Source organism: Westerdykella ornata, assembly GCF_010094085.1.
Source record: "Westerdykella ornata strain CBS 379.55 unplaced genomic scaffold EI97scaffold_1, whole genome shotgun sequence".
Classification (NCBI taxonomy): domain Eukaryota; kingdom Fungi; phylum Ascomycota; class Dothideomycetes; order Pleosporales; family Sporormiaceae; genus Westerdykella; species Westerdykella ornata.
The window spans coordinates 1767481-1787979 of NW_022986851.1; the positions used below are offsets into that span (position 1 = coordinate 1767481).

The 20499-nt window shown below is 52.5% G+C and overlaps 10 protein-coding genes across 10 annotated transcripts; 4 read left to right on the forward strand and 6 right to left on the reverse strand.

Annotated features, from left to right (window-relative positions):
• Positions 1 to 208: 208 nt before the first annotated feature.
• EI97DRAFT_447269 (mitochondrial carrier) lies at positions 209 to 1470 on the forward strand (the record flags this gene model as incomplete). The annotated part of the gene is made up of 3 exons (XM_033800083.1): positions 209 to 927; positions 983 to 1040; positions 1090 to 1470. 3 exons carry the CDS (start codon positions 209 to 211, stop codon positions 1468 to 1470), a joined length of 1158 nt encoding a protein of 385 aa, XP_033658774.1.
• Positions 1471 to 2256: 786 nt separating this feature from the next.
• Positions 2257 to 3208, forward strand: EI97DRAFT_23619 (uncharacterized protein). The gene is made up of 5 exons (XM_033794000.1): positions 2257 to 2373; positions 2429 to 2459; positions 2519 to 2588; positions 2641 to 2769; positions 2824 to 3208. Exons 1-5 carry the CDS (start codon positions 2337 to 2339, stop codon positions 2986 to 2988), a joined length of 432 nt encoding a protein of 143 aa, XP_033658775.1. The 5' UTR covers positions 2257 to 2336; the 3' UTR covers positions 2989 to 3208.
• Positions 3209 to 3266: 58 nt separating this feature from the next.
• EI97DRAFT_429289 (Methylthioribulose-1-phosphate dehydratase) lies at positions 3267 to 4735 on the forward strand. The gene is made up of 6 exons (XM_033797406.1): positions 3267 to 3452; positions 3530 to 3673; positions 3739 to 3989; positions 4094 to 4177; positions 4229 to 4276; positions 4357 to 4735. Exons 1-6 carry the CDS (start codon positions 3357 to 3359, stop codon positions 4424 to 4426), a joined length of 693 nt encoding a protein of 230 aa, XP_033658776.1. The 5' UTR covers positions 3267 to 3356; the 3' UTR covers positions 4427 to 4735.
• On the reverse strand, positions 4703 to 6318 carry EI97DRAFT_472570 (uncharacterized protein; the record flags this gene model as incomplete). Its single annotated transcript, XM_033801856.1, has 1 exon — positions 4703 to 6318. The coding sequence occupies exon 1, from the start codon at positions 6275 to 6277 to the stop codon at positions 4703 to 4705; it is 1575 nt and encodes a 524-aa protein (XP_033658777.1). The 5' UTR covers positions 6278 to 6318.
• Positions 6319 to 6504: 186 nt separating this feature from the next.
• Positions 6505 to 7613, reverse strand: EI97DRAFT_24184 (uncharacterized protein). The gene is made up of 2 exons (XM_033794062.1): positions 7243 to 7613; positions 6505 to 6986 (listed from the first exon to the last, which is right to left on the reverse strand). Exons 1-2 carry the CDS (start codon positions 7543 to 7545, stop codon positions 6747 to 6749), a joined length of 543 nt encoding a protein of 180 aa, XP_033658778.1. The 5' UTR covers positions 7546 to 7613; the 3' UTR covers positions 6505 to 6746.
• A 1244-nt stretch (positions 7614 to 8857) lies between these two features.
• On the reverse strand, positions 8858 to 9679 carry EI97DRAFT_367415 (HET-domain-containing protein; the record flags this gene model as incomplete). The annotated part of the gene is made up of 1 exon (XM_033795090.1): positions 8858 to 9679. A coding segment is annotated over one exon (822 nt), but the record flags the coding sequence as incomplete, so codon positions are not given.
• Positions 9680 to 11094: 1415 nt separating this feature from the next.
• Positions 11095 to 12426, reverse strand: EI97DRAFT_429290 (uncharacterized protein). Its single transcript, XM_033797407.1, has one exon. The coding sequence runs from the start codon at positions 12205 to 12207 to the stop codon at positions 11248 to 11250; it is 960 nt and encodes a 319-aa protein (XP_033658780.1). The 5' UTR covers positions 12208 to 12426; the 3' UTR covers positions 11095 to 11247.
• A 302-nt stretch (positions 12427 to 12728) lies between these two features.
• Positions 12729 to 16221, reverse strand: EI97DRAFT_24204 (Pkinase-domain-containing protein). Its single transcript, XM_033794066.1, has 3 exons — positions 15920 to 16221; positions 15506 to 15870; positions 12729 to 15401 (listed from the first exon to the last, which is right to left on the reverse strand). Exons 1-3 carry the CDS (start codon positions 16096 to 16098, stop codon positions 12898 to 12900), a joined length of 3048 nt encoding a protein of 1015 aa, XP_033658781.1. The 5' UTR covers positions 16099 to 16221; the 3' UTR covers positions 12729 to 12897.
• Positions 16222 to 17623: 1402 nt separating this feature from the next.
• On the forward strand, positions 17624 to 18237 carry EI97DRAFT_429292 (uncharacterized protein). Its single transcript, XM_033797408.1, has 2 exons — positions 17624 to 17802; positions 17866 to 18237. The coding sequence occupies exons 1-2, from the start codon at positions 17669 to 17671 to the stop codon at positions 18074 to 18076; spliced, it is 345 nt and encodes a 114-aa protein (XP_033658782.1). The 5' UTR covers positions 17624 to 17668; the 3' UTR covers positions 18077 to 18237.
• A 121-nt stretch (positions 18238 to 18358) lies between these two features.
• Positions 18359 to 20140, reverse strand: EI97DRAFT_367437 (uncharacterized protein; the record flags this gene model as incomplete). The annotated part of the gene is made up of 1 exon (XM_033795091.1): positions 18359 to 20140. One exon carries the CDS (start codon positions 20138 to 20140, stop codon positions 18359 to 18361), a length of 1782 nt encoding a protein of 593 aa, XP_033658783.1.
• Between the last annotated feature and the right edge of the window lie 359 nt (positions 20141 to 20499).

The following is a 20499-nucleotide window of genomic DNA, read 5'->3' on the forward strand; positions in this document are numbered from 1 at the left end:
TCGGCCTCGCTGTCATCGCAAACGAAGCTCTTCGTCTACCACAAAAGGTACCACGACGTGTGTACGTCATAGCCACAAATCTCTGATATCCTAGGCTTCGACAGGCACCGAGCCTCTCAATTGCGATTGGAGACGTAAGCGCACGGAGTGAATGGTCACGGACTTAACTTCTGGTCTGACAGATACACAGCAACTAAGCACCATCAACATGCCGAACCTTTTCCCAGGACAGCACACGCTTGGTCTTGCCTTCGGAGGCGCTTCACCTTTTTCTCGGAAAGCTGATGAAGCGCCATTGAATCAGCGTTCGAAATGGCAGGCTAACCATGAAAATTATCCCATCTGGAGTGCAGCCGATGATGCGAAGAACAAAGCTGCAAAGCTTAGCGACGCTGCCGTCGCCGAGTTTGAGAAAGCAAGCAGCAAAGCTCAGGCCAAAACGGGCGGGATTGAGCTCTACTCCGCAAAATACTATGCCGCTTGCACATTTGGTGGCATGCTTGCATGCGGTCTCACTCACACTGCCGTGACACCTCTGGACCTCGTGAAGTGTCGTCGACAGGTGGACTCCAAGATGTATAAAGGCAATTTCGAAGCTTGGGGCAAGATTGGCCGTGCAGAGGGCATCCGGGGAGTGTTCACAGGATGGGGACCCACATTCTGGGGCTACTCAGTTCAAGGAGCGTTCAAGTACGGCGGATATGAGTTTTTCAAGAAGTTCTATGCGGACTTGCTCGGCGAGGACAACTTCCACAAGTTCAAGACCGGAGTCTATCTCTCGGCTTCGGCTTCCGCCGAACTCATTGCTGACGTTGGTCTCTGCCCCTTTGAAGCTGTGAAGGTTCGGATGCAGACCACGATCCCGCCGTTCGCGCGTACGACACTGGGAGGTATCAACTACATTGTCGGCAAGGAAAGTTTTGGCGGGTAAGCTGTTCGCCTCTGAGTATAAAATCCGGACTCTGACCCTGAGCCATTCCAGACTCTACAAAGGTCTCTACCCGCTATGGGGTAGGCAAATTCCATACACGATGATGAAGGTGGGCTAAGCAAAATCTGAACATCCGGCGCCTTGCTGAACATTGGCAGTTTGCTTCTTTCGAAAAAACCGTCGAGTTGATCTACGGCTATCTCCCCGGATCGAAGAGCGACTACGGAAAGGGCGCTCAGACAGCGGTCTCGTTCGCCGGTGGATACATTGCCGGTATTCTCTGCGCCATCGTCAGCCACCCTGCTGATGTCATGGTGTCCAAGCTCAACGCGGACCGCCAACCTGGCGAGGCGTTTGGTGCGGCCTTGAAGCGTATCTATGGACACATTGGATTTGGCGGGCTGTGGAACGGCCTTCCCGTCCGTATTGTCATGATTGGTACTTTGACCGGATTGCAGTGGATGATCTACGATTACTTCAAGATTTTCATGGGACTTCCCACCACGGGAGGTGCTACGCAAGACAAGCAGAAGTCATAAACTGGACTGCTGGGCGAGATAATGTATGTCTCGTGGCGATTTGTAAGACCACTTGTCCTGGTGTTAGGGGGCTGTCTTTCACGCACCTGACGAGGAGGAAACAGGCGACTTTATGAGGTATATGTATTTTGTATTCCTACATCTAAGAACAGCACTTCACTACGCATCCGACGGTCCATCAACGCACCGAGGCCCCTCGGAGCACTCCGAACCTGTCCACTGTTGACGTACCATATCCTGCAGCCGGTCCCAGCTCCGGCAAGCATGACAAGCGTGCATTGTGCCTTGCTTCAAGGTCTTCTCGGCGACCCAGCAACATCCACCAAGCAGATCTCTTCTATTCTAGATGAGACTGCATCCCATATAGATAGGGAGAACAGTTGGGAGATGATGCCTGGTATCAATACATAGGAGGCGGTGCACTGCTTAGTCATGCTTGTCAGCAAATCAGGGGTGCAATCGTTATCTTATCGTCGGCGGGAAACCCATCACCTCACACCATCAACAAACAGACGGATAGGAGAAAGAAGGAATCTGTGGCTGCACAAAACACTCGGCAGCCAAGCCGAGATGCGACATTGCCTGGGCGAATTGTGCGCCTGCAAACCACAGTACTGCCTCCATGCCCAAATTGAGCACAGTGGCGCCCATCCCACGGTCATGGATGCCTTGCGTCATGCCATGTTGAAGGGCTGGGGTGAATGAGCAGAACAAATATAAAGGCCTGCCGGTGACACCTCGCTGCTACTTCCCTCTCCCGCGCCCGTTCCTGGTTCGGACACCGTCAGCCTTATCGATATCCTAAAGAGCACATATAACGACAGGGACGCAGTTTTTCTTTTTCACACGAACCCACATCATCCAGAATGAGTAACGCTCCCATCCATTCCACCGGCAGAGGCGGTAAGTCCCCTCACTGCTGCAATCATCTAGCTGAGGGTGCTGATTCACCAGCTAGGTGCTGGTAACATCGGCCCAGACAGCAATGTGTGAGTCGCGTCACCTTCTAAGATAACCCTCAGTGCGACTTGAGCCCTAATATGGCCAGCTACACCGATGGAGGCATCGTCCGCGAGGGTGTGCAGGGCCTCGCTGCTGAGGGAGAATACTCCACCGGAGTAAGCCATTCACCTATCTCAACCCTCGAGCAGCTCAATAACAGAAGCAAAGCGTGGTGGCCGCGGCAATATCGTGAATTCACCTCGTCTCGCTCCAGCCGACGAGGCTCCACGCCGCACCTCGTTCGACTACGTGCCCGAGACGGCCTTGCGCGGGCACCAGGAAAATTACCACACTGGGGTATGTTCAGTAAATGAACAATTTTGTCTACGCCCTTCACTGACGAACCTCTAGCGCGGCGGCTCTGGCAACGTCCACATCGAGAAGTACGGCGGACATAGTCACCCGCCTGATCAGGGTAACTCCATCAAGGACAAGATCAAGCATGCGCTTCACCTGGATAAGGATGGGAAGAAGGCGGAGCGTCCTTCTTCGAAGGAAGGGACCCCGAAGGAGTAGGAACTTGCGATATGATACCCCGTTATGATACCGGTCAGGAAAGATGATGGATGCTTTCTGTTCCCCACTGGAGACACCAATCTAATATGCTGCTTGTTCTTAGAGAGATGCCTCGAATATTATTTACTCCTTATAAGGACCTGGCGTCTTCTGTCTATTTCTTAACACTATATACATAATCAAGGTGCAAGCTCGTGATCCTTGGCATGGTGTTGAGCTCTAACTCTGAAGCGGGGCAATTCACCACCCCACCAGACGACGGCTGTGATCCGTGCACTCTTCGCCGAACGCGCATCGCGTCATCCCATCTCCAGAAAAGCCTTTGCAACCCACCATTCTCTTCCTTGCAGCCCTCAATTATCTCGGAAATGGCCGAGAACGAGCATCTCGTCCATTCGGACGACCCTGAACACCCCGCAAACCACATCTGCACGTTATGCGCCAAATTCTACAATCTGGGCTGGGTATGACAACTTCGATATCTGCAATTGTGCAGGACTGGAAGAGGACACTAGAGCACTAATGTGTGATTGAGGACTAGGTCACAGGCACAGGCGGCGGTACCTCCATCCGACATGGCGACCACATCTACATAGCGCCCTCGGGCGTGCAAAAGGAACTCATGAAGCCGACGGACATGTTTGTCATGGACTTTGCCAGCAAGGAGTACATCCGAAGACCTGAAGTACGCTTCCTCCACTTTACGTCCTTTCTAACACTCTCCAATTCTGACATCCATCCTCAACGCAGACGCACAAACCGTCCGCCTGTACCCCGCTCTTCTACGCCGCCTTCCAGCGAGGCGCCGGCTGCTGCATCCATACGCACTCGCAATGGGCGGTCCTCGTGACGTTGCTCGTCGAACGGGACTTTGGCAAAGACGCGTGCTTTGAGATTGAGGAGATTGAGCAGATCAAGGGGATTCCGAGGGGGAGGGGGAAGCAGGGGAATCTGGGGTTCTATGAGAGGTTGAGGATTCCGATTATTGAGAATACCGCGCAGTATGTGGAAGCTCTGTTCTTATACTCTGTGTCGATGTTGTGGGGTGCCACGGCACCGGCGACTGGAAACCGCTTTCGGATGGTGGCATGCTAACATCGTCCAGTGAGGAGGATTTGACCGAGAGTTTGGAGGCGGCCATGGAGAAGTACCCGGACACGTACGCCGTGTTGGTGAGGAGGCATGGGATGTGAGTCCTTGACGAACGCGACTGTTAGCTACAGCTGACTGACCCACGCAGCTACGTCTGGGGGGACAACGTGCACAAGGCAAAGACGCAGTGCGAGAGGTATGTCATCACTATCACGGCCAGCTATGGCAATCCCCCAGTTATTGAAAGAAGTGGTAGAGGAACTAACAAAATGCTAGCATCGACTATATCCTACAACTGGCCGTCGAGATGCACAAGCTTGGTCTTCCGTGGACGAAGGCAAAGTAGAGAAGATTTAGATACCCCAACCAACTTCACCTCAATGTACAGATTCCAACTATATCAATATCTGGAATTTCCCGCTTCAGTGAGCGGACGTATACTCAAGGATCACCGAAAGCGTGCATGACATATCAGTGTTATTGAGCCACGAGAGCCTGTGCATCCCGATGTACGCTACATGAGAACGCTTGTCCACTGAGTACACCTCTCCAACCAGAAGACGTTACCAAGAAAATTTTACTCAATGCTGATTCTACTGTAGCTCTATTTGTGATGAGGCGCTCACACCCCTCTTTCTTCCTGCTCCCCATCCCCATCTCCCAACCTCTTCAGATGCAAATCCAGATATGAGGTCCTACCGCCTTCTAGCGCAGTGCCAATCTCTGGCAGTTGCTTATCCAGTTGCCACCCACCGCCCAAACCCTCCAACATCACACCCGTCAACAGGGCGATCATCTTCATCCCGAACCCCCGCGTCTCCCCACGATCAGACGGACACACCGCAGCAAAAGGAAGAAACCCCCTCTCCTGCTCCTCTCTCTTCCGGCTCTTCGTCGGATCCGTGCGCGACAGGTAGTCCTCAATGTCCCGCTCAATCTGGATCCAACGTTCAGGTCGAAAGACATCTGGGTCGTTATGCGAGAGCAGGGGATTGCGGTGGCAGGCGAGTATGTCGGCCTTCAGGATCTCGGGAGAAGTTTTGTTGACGCGGCGATGGATGTGCGTCACGGGTGGGTAGAGGCGCAGGATTTCACGCGTGATATCCATGGCCCTGAGATCCTGTGTTAGGTCCACGTCGCCTGCTCCATCATATCCACCGTCGCTCTCGTTCTTCTTCTTCTTCTTCCTCCTCCGGAACTCGGCATCCCCCGAGACATACTCCGCGATGACCCGCTTCCAGACATCCGCGTCTCCAGCACCCCGGTACCCGACCTCCAAAACACAACGCATGACGACCCGCCACATCGTCTCGTAGGCAGGCAGTAGCCAATTCATGGGATTCCGCGTCGGATCCAGAGGATGCGGCTCCGCGTCCTCCTTCCTCACGCCGAACAGATATCGAAACAGCGATCCTAGCCCGGGGATATACTCGAGTGCACGCGCGATTCTCCGCATCCAGGTAGCCCGCGGGGCCGTCACGGCTAGCAACGCTTCGTGAAGCCGCGTCTCGTCCTTCCAAGACGTAGTGGTATCATGTGGGTTCTTGGACGCGAGCCAGAGCTCGTTGATGCGCTGCCCGATGAACTGGATGTAAGCAAACTCGGCAGAAGGAGAGCCTGGTGCCGAAGGGGAGGCGTCGGGGAAGAGATATTTCAAAGAGACTTTGAGGGTTACGTATTGTGCGAAGTCTACGACGTTGACTGCTGCTTCGGCCCCCGTGCTGCTGCTGCTGCTGCTGCGTGTGAGGAATTCGTTCACGGTGGTGCGGGCGGCGGCGCGAAGGTCTTCCCAGTTCTCGTTTTCTGCTTCTGTTTCTGGGAGATGGGCATGGGCGTTTGTGCTGTCGTTGCTGTTATCCTTGCCTTTCTTCTTTACTTCCGATTCAGCGCTGAGACCAATGGCAACGCGCATCTTGCGCGTCGACTGCTGCGTGAATCGTTTCCGGTACACTGGGTCATCGGCGTTGGTGAAGACGTTGTCGATGCCGAAGACGCGGACGAGGCGCTGGTTGGCTAGGGCTCGGGAGACGGGTTTGGTCTCGGTGATGGTGGAGGGTTGGAAGCATTCGATTATGTTTCGTTGTGTCTTGACGAAGGCTTTTGTCGAGGTGAGGAGAGGAGAGGGGATGGTGGGGAAGGTGACGGTTGGGGGAGGGGGTGGGGGCGTGGTGGTGTTGATGTGCGTTGGGTCTGGCATTGTTGGGGGTTTGGGAGGAGTTGGGGGTTATGCGGTTGGTGTTGGTGGTGTTGGTGCGGGGGAGATGGGAGATGGTGGGTTGATATAGGGAGGGAGGGTGGGATTGTTTGCTGGGTGTTTAGGGAGAGGGGGAGGGGGAAGAGACGGGGAGGTTCTGGACGTAGGTAGAGGTAGATGGCTATAGGGATGTGAATATTTGAATCTTCTGGACGAATTTATGTTTACACTCATGATCATAGGATTGTAGGTGTAGCCAACGAACACCTAAACAGAAGAGTCAACTCCTGCAATACAATCTTGCCTCTGCTAACGCTATTCACTGCCGTATCTACACAGACTGGAATTAAGAAAGCCAAAAGCGCATGCCTCGAACAAAACTGTTTATCATAAACTATACCACTACGGTATAAAACCCAGGCCGCGCTCCATAACTCTTTGAACTTCTCGCACGCCCACCCCAATGTACCCCTCACGTACTGGCAAGATAATCACCCATCGCACTTATATACTCATCACACGTGCCATCAATCATCTTGATCCGCAATCTCCTTAGATTCAGTCGTTCCACCGTTCGGACATTGACGCCCCAGATGCTTTGGCCTGGGAGGCTTATCGAGGCGGGTTGGTTGGATGGTGTTGTTAGGCAGGCTGTACCGCAGACAGGGCAGAAGAGGTGCGTGTTAGGGTCGTTCGGGTGGATTTGGTAGTGCTGCGATGTGTGGGGTTAGTGTGCTGGAAGGAGTGTGAGGGTGTAAAGGGTGGGATATAGGAAGGGGGGGCGGGCGGGGGGGTCGATGTGCGTGTTATGCATCAAGAATATGAAGATAGTTGATTGGGGAAAGAGCAAAGGAAACAGAGAATAGAAAAAAAGAGAATGAATGAATATATTTGCTAAAAGTCAAAAGCATAGAGGCACCAAAAAAGCGAAAACAATTGCAAAGACTGAAATGTGAAAAAAACCCTACCCTTAACCCCCGCTCCCCCTCCCCATTCAGAAATAACAGATCCCGCCCGGGAACGTAGACCAACAAATACGCGTTCCGCGTGCAGATCGAGCAATTGCATTCTACGACTTCGCAGTTCGGGTCTGTTAGCGATAGAGGGAGCGTGATGGTGAAGCGGATGCGAGAGCAGTGGCAGGAACAGGTGTATGTGGTTGGTCCGGGGGGAGCATGGTGGTATGAGAGCGGGAGCGCGAGTTGTTGTGATAGTGCTGTTGGGAGATGGGGTGTTGTGGAAGATTCGGCGAGGGTTGGTTTTGTGGCCATCTTGGAGGATGTTGATGGGTGTAGGGTGGTTGTGAGGGTGGGGCGTGGAAATGTTGGGTGGGGTAGGGTAGTTCGGTGGATTAAATGTGGAAAAATATTCGAATGTATCTACAATGTGTGGCAGGGGTTCAGCGACGTCTATTAAAAGATACTAACCCATCTTGTGTTTAGAGACAATGGTTAAAATGGCGATCAAAGCTTAGCATCATGTACCTAAGGTAGAGGTAAGTTATACAGGCGAAGATAGTATATGCCCAATGATGCATATATAAGTGATAGTGCTTTACGGTATTACGCTTAGAAGTAGACGAGTATTCACAAAACTGACCATATGCAAGGAATTCACTTGATAGGCAGTCTCAGAAATTCACTTGATAGGCAATCTCAAAGACGCTCTATCTCAGGCCAGGGTGAGAAATTGTTTCGCATTGGTGTGAAACTCAAATAGACGGATTTTCCGCCGTTCCCATCCGCTTTTAATCTGATCTCCCTTTATCCATCCAAAACGTCGATATATCCCATGCTCAACTTCCTCCACTACAAGATAGTTTACATACCAGTTATGGTCAAGCGGAGGGTCGTTTGACTCGATGAATATCACCAACACCTTTCTACCAAGTAATCTTCCAGTATAATCTGGAAAGACGTTCGTAGCAATCTCTTCGTCACCCGTGAGAAACGCCCAGTCTTCGCAACCTAGTTTCCCTACCAAGGTAATCCTTCCTTTAATACACCAGGCCTGGATGTCCAAGTGTGGAAGATAGTCCGAATAGTGGTCCCGAAGTTTTGCGAAGGTGCAAAAGCTGATATTGGCCCCGTCGCATCGCCGTGTCACTTCGATAAACACACCGCCCCGCTTGCCATCCATAGATGGATCCGGCCACATAGAGACCTTGATATCTCGCAATGTTAGATGACCCTGGTACTGAGTTGCATACGCTTTGTCCCTGGCCCACGACCAAGATGGGAAGTCAACACTGCGGCTCTGCGGTTCTGGAGGCCTTCTCTCAATGATGTACAGTACACTCCAGAGTAGCGCAGCGTTGAAAGTCTTCCCATCTGGGCTGAGATACACAGGAATGCCCCAGAAGTAAGAAAAGTGTTGTGGAAGGTCCTTCATCTCCGACGAAGCGTTTATGATGCCTTCGAAGGCATTCAACGCATCGCTCGCAAAAGTCAACTGTCTTGCATAGTACGCCTCCAGGAATTCGTATAGCTTGGCGATAGTCATATTAAGCAGCCGCGAAGCATCGAGGAAGATGCGGAGGCGATTGTCATCCCTATATTCGTATTCGCTGTAGTGATCGTCAATGCAGTAGCCCAGCATCTGACTGTCTGTGAAAAAGAGTCGGCGGGATGAGAGAAGTAGCTCTTGGAACGTCCATCCCCTGCGTATCCAAGTGGAATCTCGGATTTCTTCCGCTGGATTGACGCTGTTTACAAATGACAGGCTCTCTGTGCTAATAGCTGCTGCTTTTCGAGGAGTGTTGCCGACTCCAGGGAGACCGTGATCGGAGTCTTTGCCAGCTATGGCCATAATTGTGAGATCGGCATTTCGATAGATCTTGTCCATGTTCCTTATGAGATTGTGTTTTTCCTCTGCGTTGTGCTGGTCAATACAATAGCGGTCTACCCAGAGATACGGTATGTCAAATATGAGAGCGACCTTCATTGCGTCTGCCACTCTCCTTGGCAGCTGTTCCGGCAAGCCGCCGCCGGGAAGCTGTGAATGGGAAGTGCTGGAGCCCCATACATAGCTCAAGGCTATGTAATGGCTCTTGGGTGAGATTATGCACAATCTTCGGGTGCTGCAGTCTATCACTCTGAGGGGAAATTCGTTCCCAACCGCTCGTCCACAAGACTCGGTGTGTTCCAGTCGGCACTTCCGGAACCATTTCAGCACATCAGCATAGTCGGAAGTGTTACGCATTGACCTTGTGAGACGTTGGAGCTTTCCTGAATCCGATCGTGATGGTCCATACGCACATGTGGGTGAATAGAAGTCGCCAAGACGCCTCCCGAAGAACCCGTTATTGAGGTCGTGAATTTCGAGAAATTTGTGGTATATACAAGCGCGAATTCTCAGCTGGTTCTCTTCGCGCTTGAAAACCTCAGCGGCTTGGCGGAAAAGCATCGCCAGTCCATTGCACGTATAGCATCCATCTCTAAGTTCGTTCCGGTCTATTCCATGCCTGTCTTTCATTCCCATGATGTTCGATGCCGGTATCCCCCATGTTAGGAGGTGCGCTAGTGGTGAGTTGAGACATTCGTCACAGCACTGTCGTCCGCGTATCATGGTATTCCCAGATTCGAGAGCAGCTTTCGTTCTCGTCCGCGCAGACGGTGTAGTAGCCAACATCGTGTCAGAAATGTCGCTCATTGCGTTGCGAAATGGCTTTCATCTCTATCGCAGTACGGTAAATGAGGAAAAACGGGAGGAAGAGGGGGGAAGAAAGCAAGGTAGAGGTGTGTTGGAGGGGCTGCACTTCGTTCCTACTTGATTAGGGGAGGGAAAGCTCAGCCTCCCTCCCACACTTGCCTGGCCGGCTATGCATATTGCCTGATTAAGAGCATAGCCACATTTCGCTTCACAACGGCCCACCACCTTCAGCCTTGTCACAGATTGAGCCTCGAGCGGGCAGCGGGTGTGCTTCCCTGGCCTTGCCGTTACTGCTACGGTATAATATGCGCTATAAGGATATGGGTCGGGAGAGCGAAATATATCGTAATAACGCGTTTATCGCAGCACCGAGTGGATAACTAATTAATATGGAAAGTTGCTAGATACTATACAAATTATAGGAGTCGAAAAATTAAGATATTACGCTGTAAGAAAATTAGTAATAGTTATCTGCCTGTAGTTTCCCCTTGTATGCTTATTTACCCCTACCTAGGTAGGCTAAGCTAAAATTTTATGCCCGCACGTAAGGAATATGCCTAATTAGGAGCCTCTGCGGAGGCTTAGAAAACTACACTATACAAGGATATATATAGGGCGACCGTAAGGATAATCCTTGGACTGAGATACTTAACGATATATATGGGAAATCGTACGGGAGGACGAAATTTATCGGTCTAACGCGAATATCCTAGGGTTGGAACATCCTTATACCGCCACTTTTACTGGAGACCACTCACTGCTGACGCGAAGATAACTTCAGCGTTTCTATTGGTTAACTGTTAAGATCAGTATCTTCGTGGACTCCTCCTAAATAGTAACAGTGCCTATACAAATAATTTAGGACCGCAGTCTGTCTAATTACTGTCGACTAGAGAGCCGGGATTTGATTCCACTGTGCATCGTTAATATAATCGCACAAAAAACTTATACAAAGAGACGAATGACACTTCAGATAAACCCTCTATTACCGCCCTGCTCGACCCAGCTAGTCCACTCTTAGTACTATTGACCAAGAAAAAGCGCAGGAGAACCTTGCCTCCTCAACCTTCGCATCTGCCTCAGTCGTAAGGAGTACAGCTTGAGCATGGTAGATTGCCACTTCCGCAGCAACGTCAGGTCAGGCACTGACTCTGTTTCATGCCCTGCGAGAAATGATCATAACGAGAAAAACTTGGAATAGATAGCAATACTGTGCGACCGAAAGATTATCTCAAACCTTGCGGTGCACTGCGGTATAAGACCTCAAAACTCCGCTTCCTCGTCCTGTACGATCCGTTAGCCAGCATCCAGCATCCAATCCTTCACAAGCAACGAACCCATTTCGGAAACGGCGTAAAACCATGCCTATCCCCGCGATACACCAAAATCCCCTCATATCTATTCACTTCCATCCCCGGATAAACCTGGGAGCCCGAAACATTGAACCACGTCATATGATCCATCACCCTTCGAACCAAGTCAACCTCAATCTCCAGCCGTCTGAGAAGAACAAGCAATTCAAGCCACGACGTCAGATACCGCCTGTCGCGCTCTTCACGGCAATGATAATCATGCTTGATCAACGTCGCCCGCACCCCATTCTCAACCATCTCGTCGACATGGCTTAGAAACGGCTCAATGTCGTGCGTCTCCGCGAGGCCCCCAACAGACGTGAGCACGTACTCCGCTACCTCGTACAAGATCCACAGGCGCGGCGTGAACGGCGGGTAAAAATATATAAACCCCGTGTTGCGGATGATGCCCGACATGGTCCGCAAGCCGCGATGGAAGTAATTCTTCTCCGGCGGCGACCGTGGATGCTGAGGCAAGCACGTCCAGTCTACCCAGATATACGACCACGTCTGCGGCGTAAGTTCCGCTTGGTGGAGGCGCAGCGTCTCGCCGTCTGGATCCGGGTCCTGCGTCGTGCGCCAGAAGTGGCTCACGAAGAAACAGTCGGCCCGCCAGACGTAGCCCGGTGCGGCGGGTAGGAGGATATAGTCGTCCAGAGCGTCGCGGGACCATTTGCGGAAGCGGGTTTGCGACAGGAAGGCGCTGCGCCGTTGGAAGAACCAGTATGTGAGATGGTCGGGACTCGAGGCGAGGAAGTCGTCTAGGGAATCGTATTGGCGTAACAGGCCCTTGTGCAGCTCGGGGACAGGCGGCCTGTCGAATTTGGAAGTGATGTCGTCCCAAGCGGCGATGCTCCGGGTCACGAGGGACGACCATGCGGCGTCTTGGGTTGGTGTTGCGCTCGGGAGAGCGACTGAGGAGTTTGACATTGCGCGCGGAGTTGGGTTAATTTTCGAAGAGAAGATAGCTTTGGGGATACTGGCATATGCTGCACCAAAGAGGCGGGCACGCTGTTGACTATGAATGTAGACCGGTCAAGCTCAACACATGCGTCTGACTGATTGGACAAGCAAAAGACGTTGGAGCCGAAAGGCTGGGTTGCCGCATGCAGGTTCACGTGCTGCGGTGTTGAGATGAACGTTAAAGGCGGAAATGCTGAACAAACAGTATTGCTTTCATGCTACTTCGGTGTATGTATGGGAGCCTGCTAGGCTGAAGTTTGCATTCCACATCCTCACTCATCGCAGACGCAATCCCAATATTTTCTTGACATGCCATCATTGATTCCCCTTATCGGCACGCATCATTGCATGCTCTGCTCACGATGCCGCTATCAAAACTCCAGGTCCATCCTAGTACTCCCAGGGCGCCTAATGCAGACACGCATGCCTCAAAGAAAACCTCCTAAACCTTTTAATCCTCTCCCAATGCAGCCGAAGAAAAAAGCCACGCACGCCATAACTGGGGTATCCCAATAAACCACAGAACATGGAGAAAGACACAAAGCAAAACCCTTGCAAAGTCCCACACACCCTCCCGCAAACTTCATCTCAACTCCACGCCAACCGCCCCGGCATACACCAACCCTTCCCCAAATCTTTTTCTCTTCTTGCACCTCTCTACTCCTCCTCCTCCTCCTCGGCCCCAACCTCCATCTCCGCCAACCGCATACTCCTCAACAAACTCCTACTCGCCCTCAATCCCTCCGTCATCTCCTTCGCCCCCTTCCACAAAGCATCGGCGTACCTGCTCACTATTTCTGCATCCCTTTCCCCTTCACCCTCAACGACCCCTCCATATCTCAACAACGACTCCAAGTCAGGACCCCGCGGGATGGGGAAATCGAGCATCGGTTTCCCGCCCGGGCCTACGGAAAGCCGACTCGCGATATTGACTCTCGTCGTGCCTCTCTGTTGCCCGGAGGCGGCTGTTGGTCCGGGTCGAACAGTCATGCCACCGTCATCGAACCCGCTTTCCGAGAGAGAGGCATAACTATCGTCGGCATCGCTCCTATCATCAATGTCCGTGCTCGTAGTCCTGCGCGACGATCGGAAGTACCCGCCGGAAAACTGACGACTGCCTCCTCCACCCGCACCGCCATTACGCTGGTATTGAAAAGCGTCGACCTGCCGCTCGAGTTTATCCCAGCGGTCATCGATATTTATCCTTTCCTCCTCTTCGACCGAAGTGGATGGGGAGACGGAAACAGGAGACGAGGACGTTTGCGTCAGGAAGGCGTCTTGGTGACTCCATGTGTCCCACTGCGGAACTAGGTGCTGTGAGCGTTGTCTAGGGTAGCGCAGATTGTCTGGTGCGGGACGGGGTTGCATCTGCGAGACCGAGGAGACGCCGCGGGCATGCATGCTCGTATACGTGTGGTCCTGTATGGTTGGGTTGCCTTGCTCGTCGAAGACCTGAGGGGTTAGGAGGCCGGGAATATGGTGTTGAGGCTCCGATTGCGATTTCATGTGATACGAGGCGCGCTTGTTTGGCTCCGAGCGAGTGACCTGGTCCTCCAGATCGAATGGGTTTCTATTTTCCTGGCCCCTAGAAGTGGAAGCCGTAGTGGAGGTCGACCCGGAAGTAGATGGGCGGAACTTGTCAACGACAGCCACGTCCAGGTTAATCATCGACGTGCGTAATGGAGAGTCTGGCGGTGGTTGTAGAGGCGGATAGTCGTCGAATACACCGTATGGTTCGGTGACTGCATGTCTTAGTGAAGGCCTGCGGTCTGGGCCAAGGGTAGGGGATGACGACAACTCAGGAGGTTCGGAAGATAAACCAAAGGGCTCGTCGATTTCTCTAGGGGGAAAGACAAAGTCTTGGCTACCGCTAGTCTCTTTCGTAGAAGTCGTGTCGCGAGGGAACACCCAATCCCGAGTGTCTCGTCGACGGGAGAGACGGGGTGCATTGGGTAGAGGCTCGGGCTCGGCTGCTAATTGCGAGAAGTCGAACTTCCATTCCATAGTCTTGCGTCGACTATTCCTGTCTCGAGGCACGCTGGAAAAGGTCTGGCTTTTGGGACTTTGCTCACCGATGGCTGAAGGGAACTTCCACTCCCTTGTGTCTCGCCGCGCAGTGTTGTCAAGATCGATATACTCCTGCTCTTCTTCCTCATCCATATCACGCATCAACCGATTGATACGACTTGCTTTAACAGTGGGCACTTCTCCTAGATCAATACTAGGAATGTCCACGGCAGTTGGTGCCGCAAAGTCCAAATCAATAACGGTCTCGCGGTTAGGAGCACCAGGGTTGAAGTCGCGCAGTACGAGATCGGAGGACAGCCTATTGGAATCCGAATCAACAGTGCTGAACCTGTAAGGCGTAGAATTAGTGTCGAAGAGTCGATCGAGGCGCTTCTTCCCGCGTTCTGCTTGCTCCGCGCGAATAGATGCTTGAAGCTTGGCAAATCGAGAATCATCTTCAGGAGGTGCATTCATCCCTGGAAAATTTGATGTAGAGGAGCCACCACTGAAGGGATCGGAGTGTTCATTGGCGAATTGTTTGTCGAACTCATCAGTGGTGCTGAAAGTCCAGTCGTCATCCTCTTCCTCCTCAGGCTCCGGAGCCAGTGGATCGGGAGCCTGCGCTCCATAAGGGTTGAAAAGCGAAACGCGGGATCCTCCAGCCTGCTCCCAGCGGTAGTACTGCTCCACTAGAGCCACAAGAGTGACAGTAGGGTGCATTTTGGTACTATCGACAATGTATGGATGCTGAAGAATCTGGTCCGGAGTTGGTCGGTCCCTGGGATTCGGTTGAAGTACGAATGATACCAGACTCTTAAGTTCATCAGAGTATTGATCCCCTTCCAAGACAGGTACCCCTGCATCAGGTAGTAGAAACGGTTGTGTCTGGTGAAACGGCGGAAAGCCCGTCGCCATCTCGTAGAGGGTGCAGCCATAAGCCCAAATATCGACTTCTGAGCCGTATAGAATATCATTAGGCCGCGATCCCCTACTGGGGTCCAGATCTTTGACCCATTCCCTCTGCAGCTCGGGTGCCATCCAGTTTGGAGTGCCAACAATCGTCGATCTCTTTGTGATTTCGGGTTCCAAAGCGCCGGAGACACCGAAATCGCAAAGTTGGACTCTTCCATCTTCAAGGATCAGAATATTATTGCCTGCGTTGTCAGTTCCCGTCACACAAGAGGTATGACAGTTTAAAAAATGGCAGTGTGAAAATGGCAATGTGAGGATTGGCAGCATCGAAACAAATATCACTTACTCTTTAAATCTCTGTGAATAACACCAGCCTCATGTATGAACTTAAGGCCAAGCGCTAATTCGCGAGCAATTGGGATAATGTACTTCTCCTCAATACCAGTTTTCAACTGCTGCAGCCTAGGCTTCATGAGTGTGTGGACACTCCCGCCGCTAGCATATTCGCTGACGATCCACAGTTCATTGTGAACGGTGCGCGCCTCTTCGATGATATTGACGTATGGCCGAGCTCTGCTATCCTTCAACTGCTGAAGAATGTTGATTTCTCTCAACGTCTCCTGCAGGTTCTTCGTCGTCATTTCTTCATAGTCGGTTTTGTCGATATCAATAATTTTGATGGCGACAAGTCCGCCAGTAGCGCGATTTCTCCTGTACTCATTTAGCGCCAGCAATGCCTATTCCATCTACGCACACCTACCCTTTGAACACTCTCCCATAGGCGCCTTTCCCGATCAACTCAAAGAAGTCATAAGGGGGTGGCTCATCTCCTGTCCTCTTCGCCCTCTCTGCTACCAACTTCTCCATCTCCTTGGCCTGCTGTATAGCGCGGGCCTTGGTGCCCACATTGCTGGGAGGCTGTAGACTTGAACGATCCATGGTTGCGACTAACTTGAGTGTACGCTTCTGGACAGGGGTAACTTCGCCTTCCTGAGAAGGCTGGCTCAGCTGATAGAGCTTCTCTGACGCGAAATTGAGCTGTTCCTGAACAGTGAGGTCCCTAAGGTTACAAAGTCCAAAAGGATCACGGCCGATGTTACTGTGCTTCCTTGGACCACCCTCCCAGCTTCCCAGGCCGGTTGTAGCTGCTCTTGACAGCGAAGGAGGTAAAGGCAGTCGCTCCGAATGCGGCGGAGTTACAGGAGTTGTAGTGCCGGCAGGGACCTTGAACTTGTCTCTACTAGCTTTCACAGTCGTATTCCAAGGCGAGGAATGCTTTCTATGGCGTTGTTCACTCGTGCTTGGTTGTCTGTCTCGTCTGGGCCGGGTGGTGACTACAGGGCCTAGGTCGGGGTATGCATGCGAATGCTGCGGATCAGCAAGCCACCTGCCTATGTCCTTCTTATCCTTCTTGCCTAGAGGAGGGAAGAGAATGAAGTCTGCCGCCTGGGGAGGAGCGGAGTTCGAGCGAAGTAGCTGATATGACCTATCATGCGTCGGCTTCTCCGACGGTCGCCGTGCTGTAGGAACTGATCGTGTTGCTTCGAGCGGAGTGAGCGGGGGCGAGATGGGGTTAGACGGGGTCCTTGCGGTCTCGGGAGACACTACTGGCGGGGAGGAGAGTGTATCGCGCTCGACGAGGCTCGTCTGCAAATGAAGAGGGTAGTCGGCGGCGATGGGATTGGAAATATCGGCCTTGGAGATTGCGCGCGGCCTGCCACCTCGGACAATCGTTAGCACGTTCTCCAAAGTAAGACCTCGTGAGCGCTTTGGGCGCTCATTTGCGGCGCCTCCGGCAGCACTGCTGCGATCATTATCGCCGTCACGCTCCTTGGGAGCCATTTGGGCGCAAACTGCAGCGTGCTGGCTGTCTACAAGTGTTGTAGAGCTGCCGGAGGCGCTGGGGGGAGGGGAGGTTTGGGTCATCGCATCGTGCACATAAAGGAAAAGGAACGTCAAACGGCCTTACCCCTGGCTAAAGCGAGCTTCACACTCAAAAGACGCTGAGTGAACGGCGCCTCATTGCCGTCGGCGGTGAACTCGCCGGTGAAAGGCAGTGAATGGCAGCTCTCGAAACGCAGCGCTGCGACCAATGCTGCTAGCCGTTCCCCACACGGAATATCTGCAAGGCCGCTAGCAATGCATCTTGTGACTGATCTTCAGGAACCGCAGGAAGAAAGAAGGCTTTATCGGCAAACGACTTGAGGCTATCGAGCCCATGCGTACGCGGGGAGGAGGCAGAACTCGCCGAGAAGTGTCATCCTTCACCGCGCACCACCAGTCTGGGACGTTGAATGTCACGGCACGCCAAGCTTTTATCGGCGACGCTAATGCAACGTTATTTCATTGGGCTTAGCGTGAATGTATTGAGCATCAAGCCTGACATCATTGCTGCTCAAGCATACACAGTAGTCTCTGAGCGTGTTTCTACGCTTAAATAAATCACCCATTCGAGAATCCCGAGCTTGCAACAGAGAACATAAATCTTCATCACTTTGCATTCCCAAATATGGCACCACAACAACAAAGTTGGCTCACACGCACTACAAACGCCGCCGCCGCCGGCATCGGGAACTTCACGGGAGGCATTGTAAACGCAGCCGGCAACGGAATAGCTGGAGCGGGCCGGGGAGCGGGCGCAAGGTATGCGATTACCGCATTTTCGAACTGTATGGGGAAATGGTCAACTTACGTCTATATCTACAGCGTTACGAATACCTCCCGCAGCTGGGGGAATGCAGTCCGCGAATACGGCAACCAGATCAAGGACATGACCGGCGCGGCGGGCCCCCGAGTCGGTACGGACAAGAATCCGTTGGGTTTGGCGAGTACACCAGCCGGCGCCAGGGCAAAGGCGAAATCGGCGCCTGGCGGGCCTCCGAGGAAGGGAACTGCTAACAACCCGTTGGGGCTATAAGGACTGGACAGGGGGGATGGCAATGACATGATTTGACAAACGCAATACCACGGTTATATGGAGTTAGCATATAAGAATTGGATTCAAAATTACATCTAGTACAGGCTGCCGGAGTAGGGTATCATTTCTATACATCAACGTCAAAGTTTCTTGTGCCAACCTTCATTCCCAATGGAACACAGACGCCCAATACAAATGCTCCAACCAAACCCGGACTATGGTCTATCAGAGCCAAACCCATCGAAATAAAGTAACGTGCGTATTGCATACCAGCAACGTCGTTCATGCAACAATAAACGCGTCCATATCGCCTGTTGGAAGATTAGGCATACCGATATCGTTCTTTGCCTTGTCGATCATCGCTTCGACATCTTCAGGAGCGTGTTGTCTTTTGAGGACTGCGCGAATAAACTCCGACAGGCTGTCCAACGTGATATCCGCCTTGCGTTCGTCGTTTAGCGACGCAAACTCTTCCTCGGACATGTTCATCCGGGCCAGCCGATCATGAAATAGAATATTTTGGACCCTTCCCACCTGCTTGAGGTTTCGTTGGTGCAGGCCACTCATCCTGTACCGCGCCCGAGCAGTCTTGGCCTCCCTGCTAGCCTCGACCCAGGCGATCTGGTTCTGCAAAATCCAAGAGGCTTCCATCGACGGTAAGATGTAGAATTGGCTTCGCAGCGCATGCATTGCGACAAGCGATCCAGGGAGGTCCTTCTTGTAGCTGAAGCAGTGCATAACCAGCTTGCTCAAAGCCCCGCTATCCTCCGCGGCCAGTCCAGCTCGGAATCGAGACGCGTCATAGCGACTTCGGACCATATTCCACCAACGAATATTTTCCGCCAGAAGTTCGCGTGGACCTGGAAGTGTTGAGTGCTCGCGGTGCTCAACGTCTCCGAGAGCAAGACGCAACGTCTTCCATAGACAACGAAACGTAGCCCCATTGGGAAAGACACCAGGTTGTTCTTTTGGCGGGTTTGTCAGAGTGCTGTACGTGTCCCAAACCTTGTTGTAATCGCCTTGGCGGCATAGACTGTCCATCGAAACATTCATAGTCTCGGTGTTTTGGGGTATTTGCCTAGCCCGCATATGCCTAATAAGATAATCGGTATGTTCCCACTGCGAGTGGTTTGCATGATGCCGTATAAGCAGGGCATATGTCGCCCCATTTGCAGGCGGGATTTTTCGAAGAAGAAGCGGATCAGACACCGACGTTCTAGGCTGCCGCCGCCCGTTGCCAGACGCTGCCCTGGAGGCCATGTCTACCATATGCCATGCAATATTTTCCGCCCTCAGTTCATGGGATTTCTGCTTGGTCGAGAACAACGACCTTAGGAAGTAGTTGAAATTTACGGTATCCGGCTGATGACCCCTCCTGAACATCATGTCAAGAATCTGCGCAGCCGCTTCGGGAGCTTTCTTCGCCGCCGCCAATTTGATCCAGTCCGCGAAGACATGCACGTGATATGCCCTTGGTAGTGTTGTCAGGGCGTACAGAGCAACGCTGGTCGCTTGGACGATATCAGTGGTGAGTCGGTTGAGAAGGTGCAGCTTGCGGCGGACCTCAAGCACATGCTCCTCAGAGTCGCCGTTGGCTAGTACGCCAGCCTTCACCATGTCGCCAAGGACTTGCCTCGCATATTGCAGGTTACGGGCTTCTAGGAAGCCAATAAAGCAGTTGTTATAGGCTATGGCTTGGAAATTCTCGCCCAGAAGGGTTTTCATCCTGAGATACAGATCCCAAGCCTGTTCATGGTGTAGTGCCGCTTTCGATCTGGTGTGAGCCCGGAAAACGACCATTATAACCTCGGGGTCCCATGATGGAAGATGATCAAAGATCTTCTCTGCAATCATCTTAGCGCGATCCAGATTTCCAGCGAGAGCATGCATTCTAGCCCCCGTTTCAGCCAGCCCGCGTTGGAAGTGCATCTCGGATTCGGAAGTCGATTGCGCAAACAATTCCTCCCACTCTTTCAAGGCTTGCTGCTCCATTCCGTTGAGAAACATGCTTTCCAGATAAGCCGCTTTCTGAGACGTAGATGGACTGATTCCGGTGGCAACCATGTCTTTATACAGCTCCACGAGGTGTGCTCGACTGTATCGGTTTAGCCGCAGCTTTATCGCTTGTGACCTCCAGAGGATACGCCACGTCCGCCTGGGTAGGGTCTGCAGAAGGTCCGGCGCATGCGATTTCGCTAGAGCATATGCCCTCCATAGTCTAGGTCGTAGCTCGTCCGATTTACCCCCAGGTTCATTATTCTGATCATAAAAAGATATGACTTGTTCGAGCCGTCGAGTGGCATATTGCCGTCCTATATCACGGTCCACTGTCAACCCTTCCCGTGCTCTGTCATCGTCTCGACGTGCTTTGAGCGCGGCGAAGCTATGCACCTCCCCTGCAACAGAGTCTCGAGTTTCTGCCT

Excerpts from the sequence above, each read along its gene's own strand:
- EI97DRAFT_429290 (XM_033797407.1), bottom strand. The coding sequence starts at position 12,207 with ATGTCAAACTCCTCAGTCGCTCTCCCGAGCGCAACACCAACCCAAGAC.
- EI97DRAFT_429289 (XM_033797406.1), top strand. The coding sequence starts at position 3,357 with ATGGCCGAGAACGAGCATCTCGTCCATTCGGACGACCCTGAACACCCC. Across the intron at positions 3,674-3,738 it reads AGTACATCCGAAGACCTGAA|ACGCACAAACCGTCCGCCTG; the intron begins GTACGCTTCCTC and ends TCCTCAACGCAG. Across the intron at positions 3,990-4,093 it reads ATTATTGAGAATACCGCGCA|TGAGGAGGATTTGACCGAGA; the intron begins GTATGTGGAAGC and ends AACATCGTCCAG.
- EI97DRAFT_24204 (XM_033794066.1), bottom strand. The coding sequence starts at position 16,098 with ATGGATCGTTCAAGTCTACAGCCTCCCAGCAATGTGGGCACCAAGGCC. Across the intron at positions 15,871-15,919 it reads TATGGGAGAGTGTTCAAAGG|GAGAAATCGCGCTACTGGCG; the intron begins GTAGGTGTGCGT and ends AAATGAGTACAG. Across the intron at positions 15,402-15,505 it reads TATTCACAGAGATTTAAAGA|GCAATAATATTCTGATCCTT; the intron begins GTAAGTGATATT and ends CTGACAACGCAG.
- EI97DRAFT_23619 (XM_033794000.1), top strand. The coding sequence starts at position 2,337 with ATGAGTAACGCTCCCATCCATTCCACCGGCAGAGGCG. Across the intron at positions 2,374-2,428 it reads CCATTCCACCGGCAGAGGCG|GTGCTGGTAACATCGGCCCA; the intron begins GTAAGTCCCCTC and ends TTCACCAGCTAG. Across the intron at positions 2,589-2,640 it reads AGGGAGAATACTCCACCGGA|CGTGGTGGCCGCGGCAATAT; the intron begins GTAAGCCATTCA and ends ACAGAAGCAAAG.
- EI97DRAFT_429292 (XM_033797408.1), top strand. The coding sequence starts at position 17,669 with ATGGCACCACAACAACAAAGTTGGCTCACACGCACTACAAACGCCGCC. Across the intron at positions 17,803-17,865 it reads GGCCGGGGAGCGGGCGCAAG|CGTTACGAATACCTCCCGCA; the intron begins GTATGCGATTAC and ends CTATATCTACAG.
- EI97DRAFT_24184 (XM_033794062.1), bottom strand. The coding sequence starts at position 7,545 with ATGGCCACAAAACCAACCCTCGCCGAATCTTCCACAACACCCCATCTC. Across the intron at positions 6,987-7,242 it reads AGGGGGAGCGGGGGTTAAGG|CACTACCAAATCCACCCGAA; the intron begins GTAGGGTTTTTT and ends CACACATCGCAG.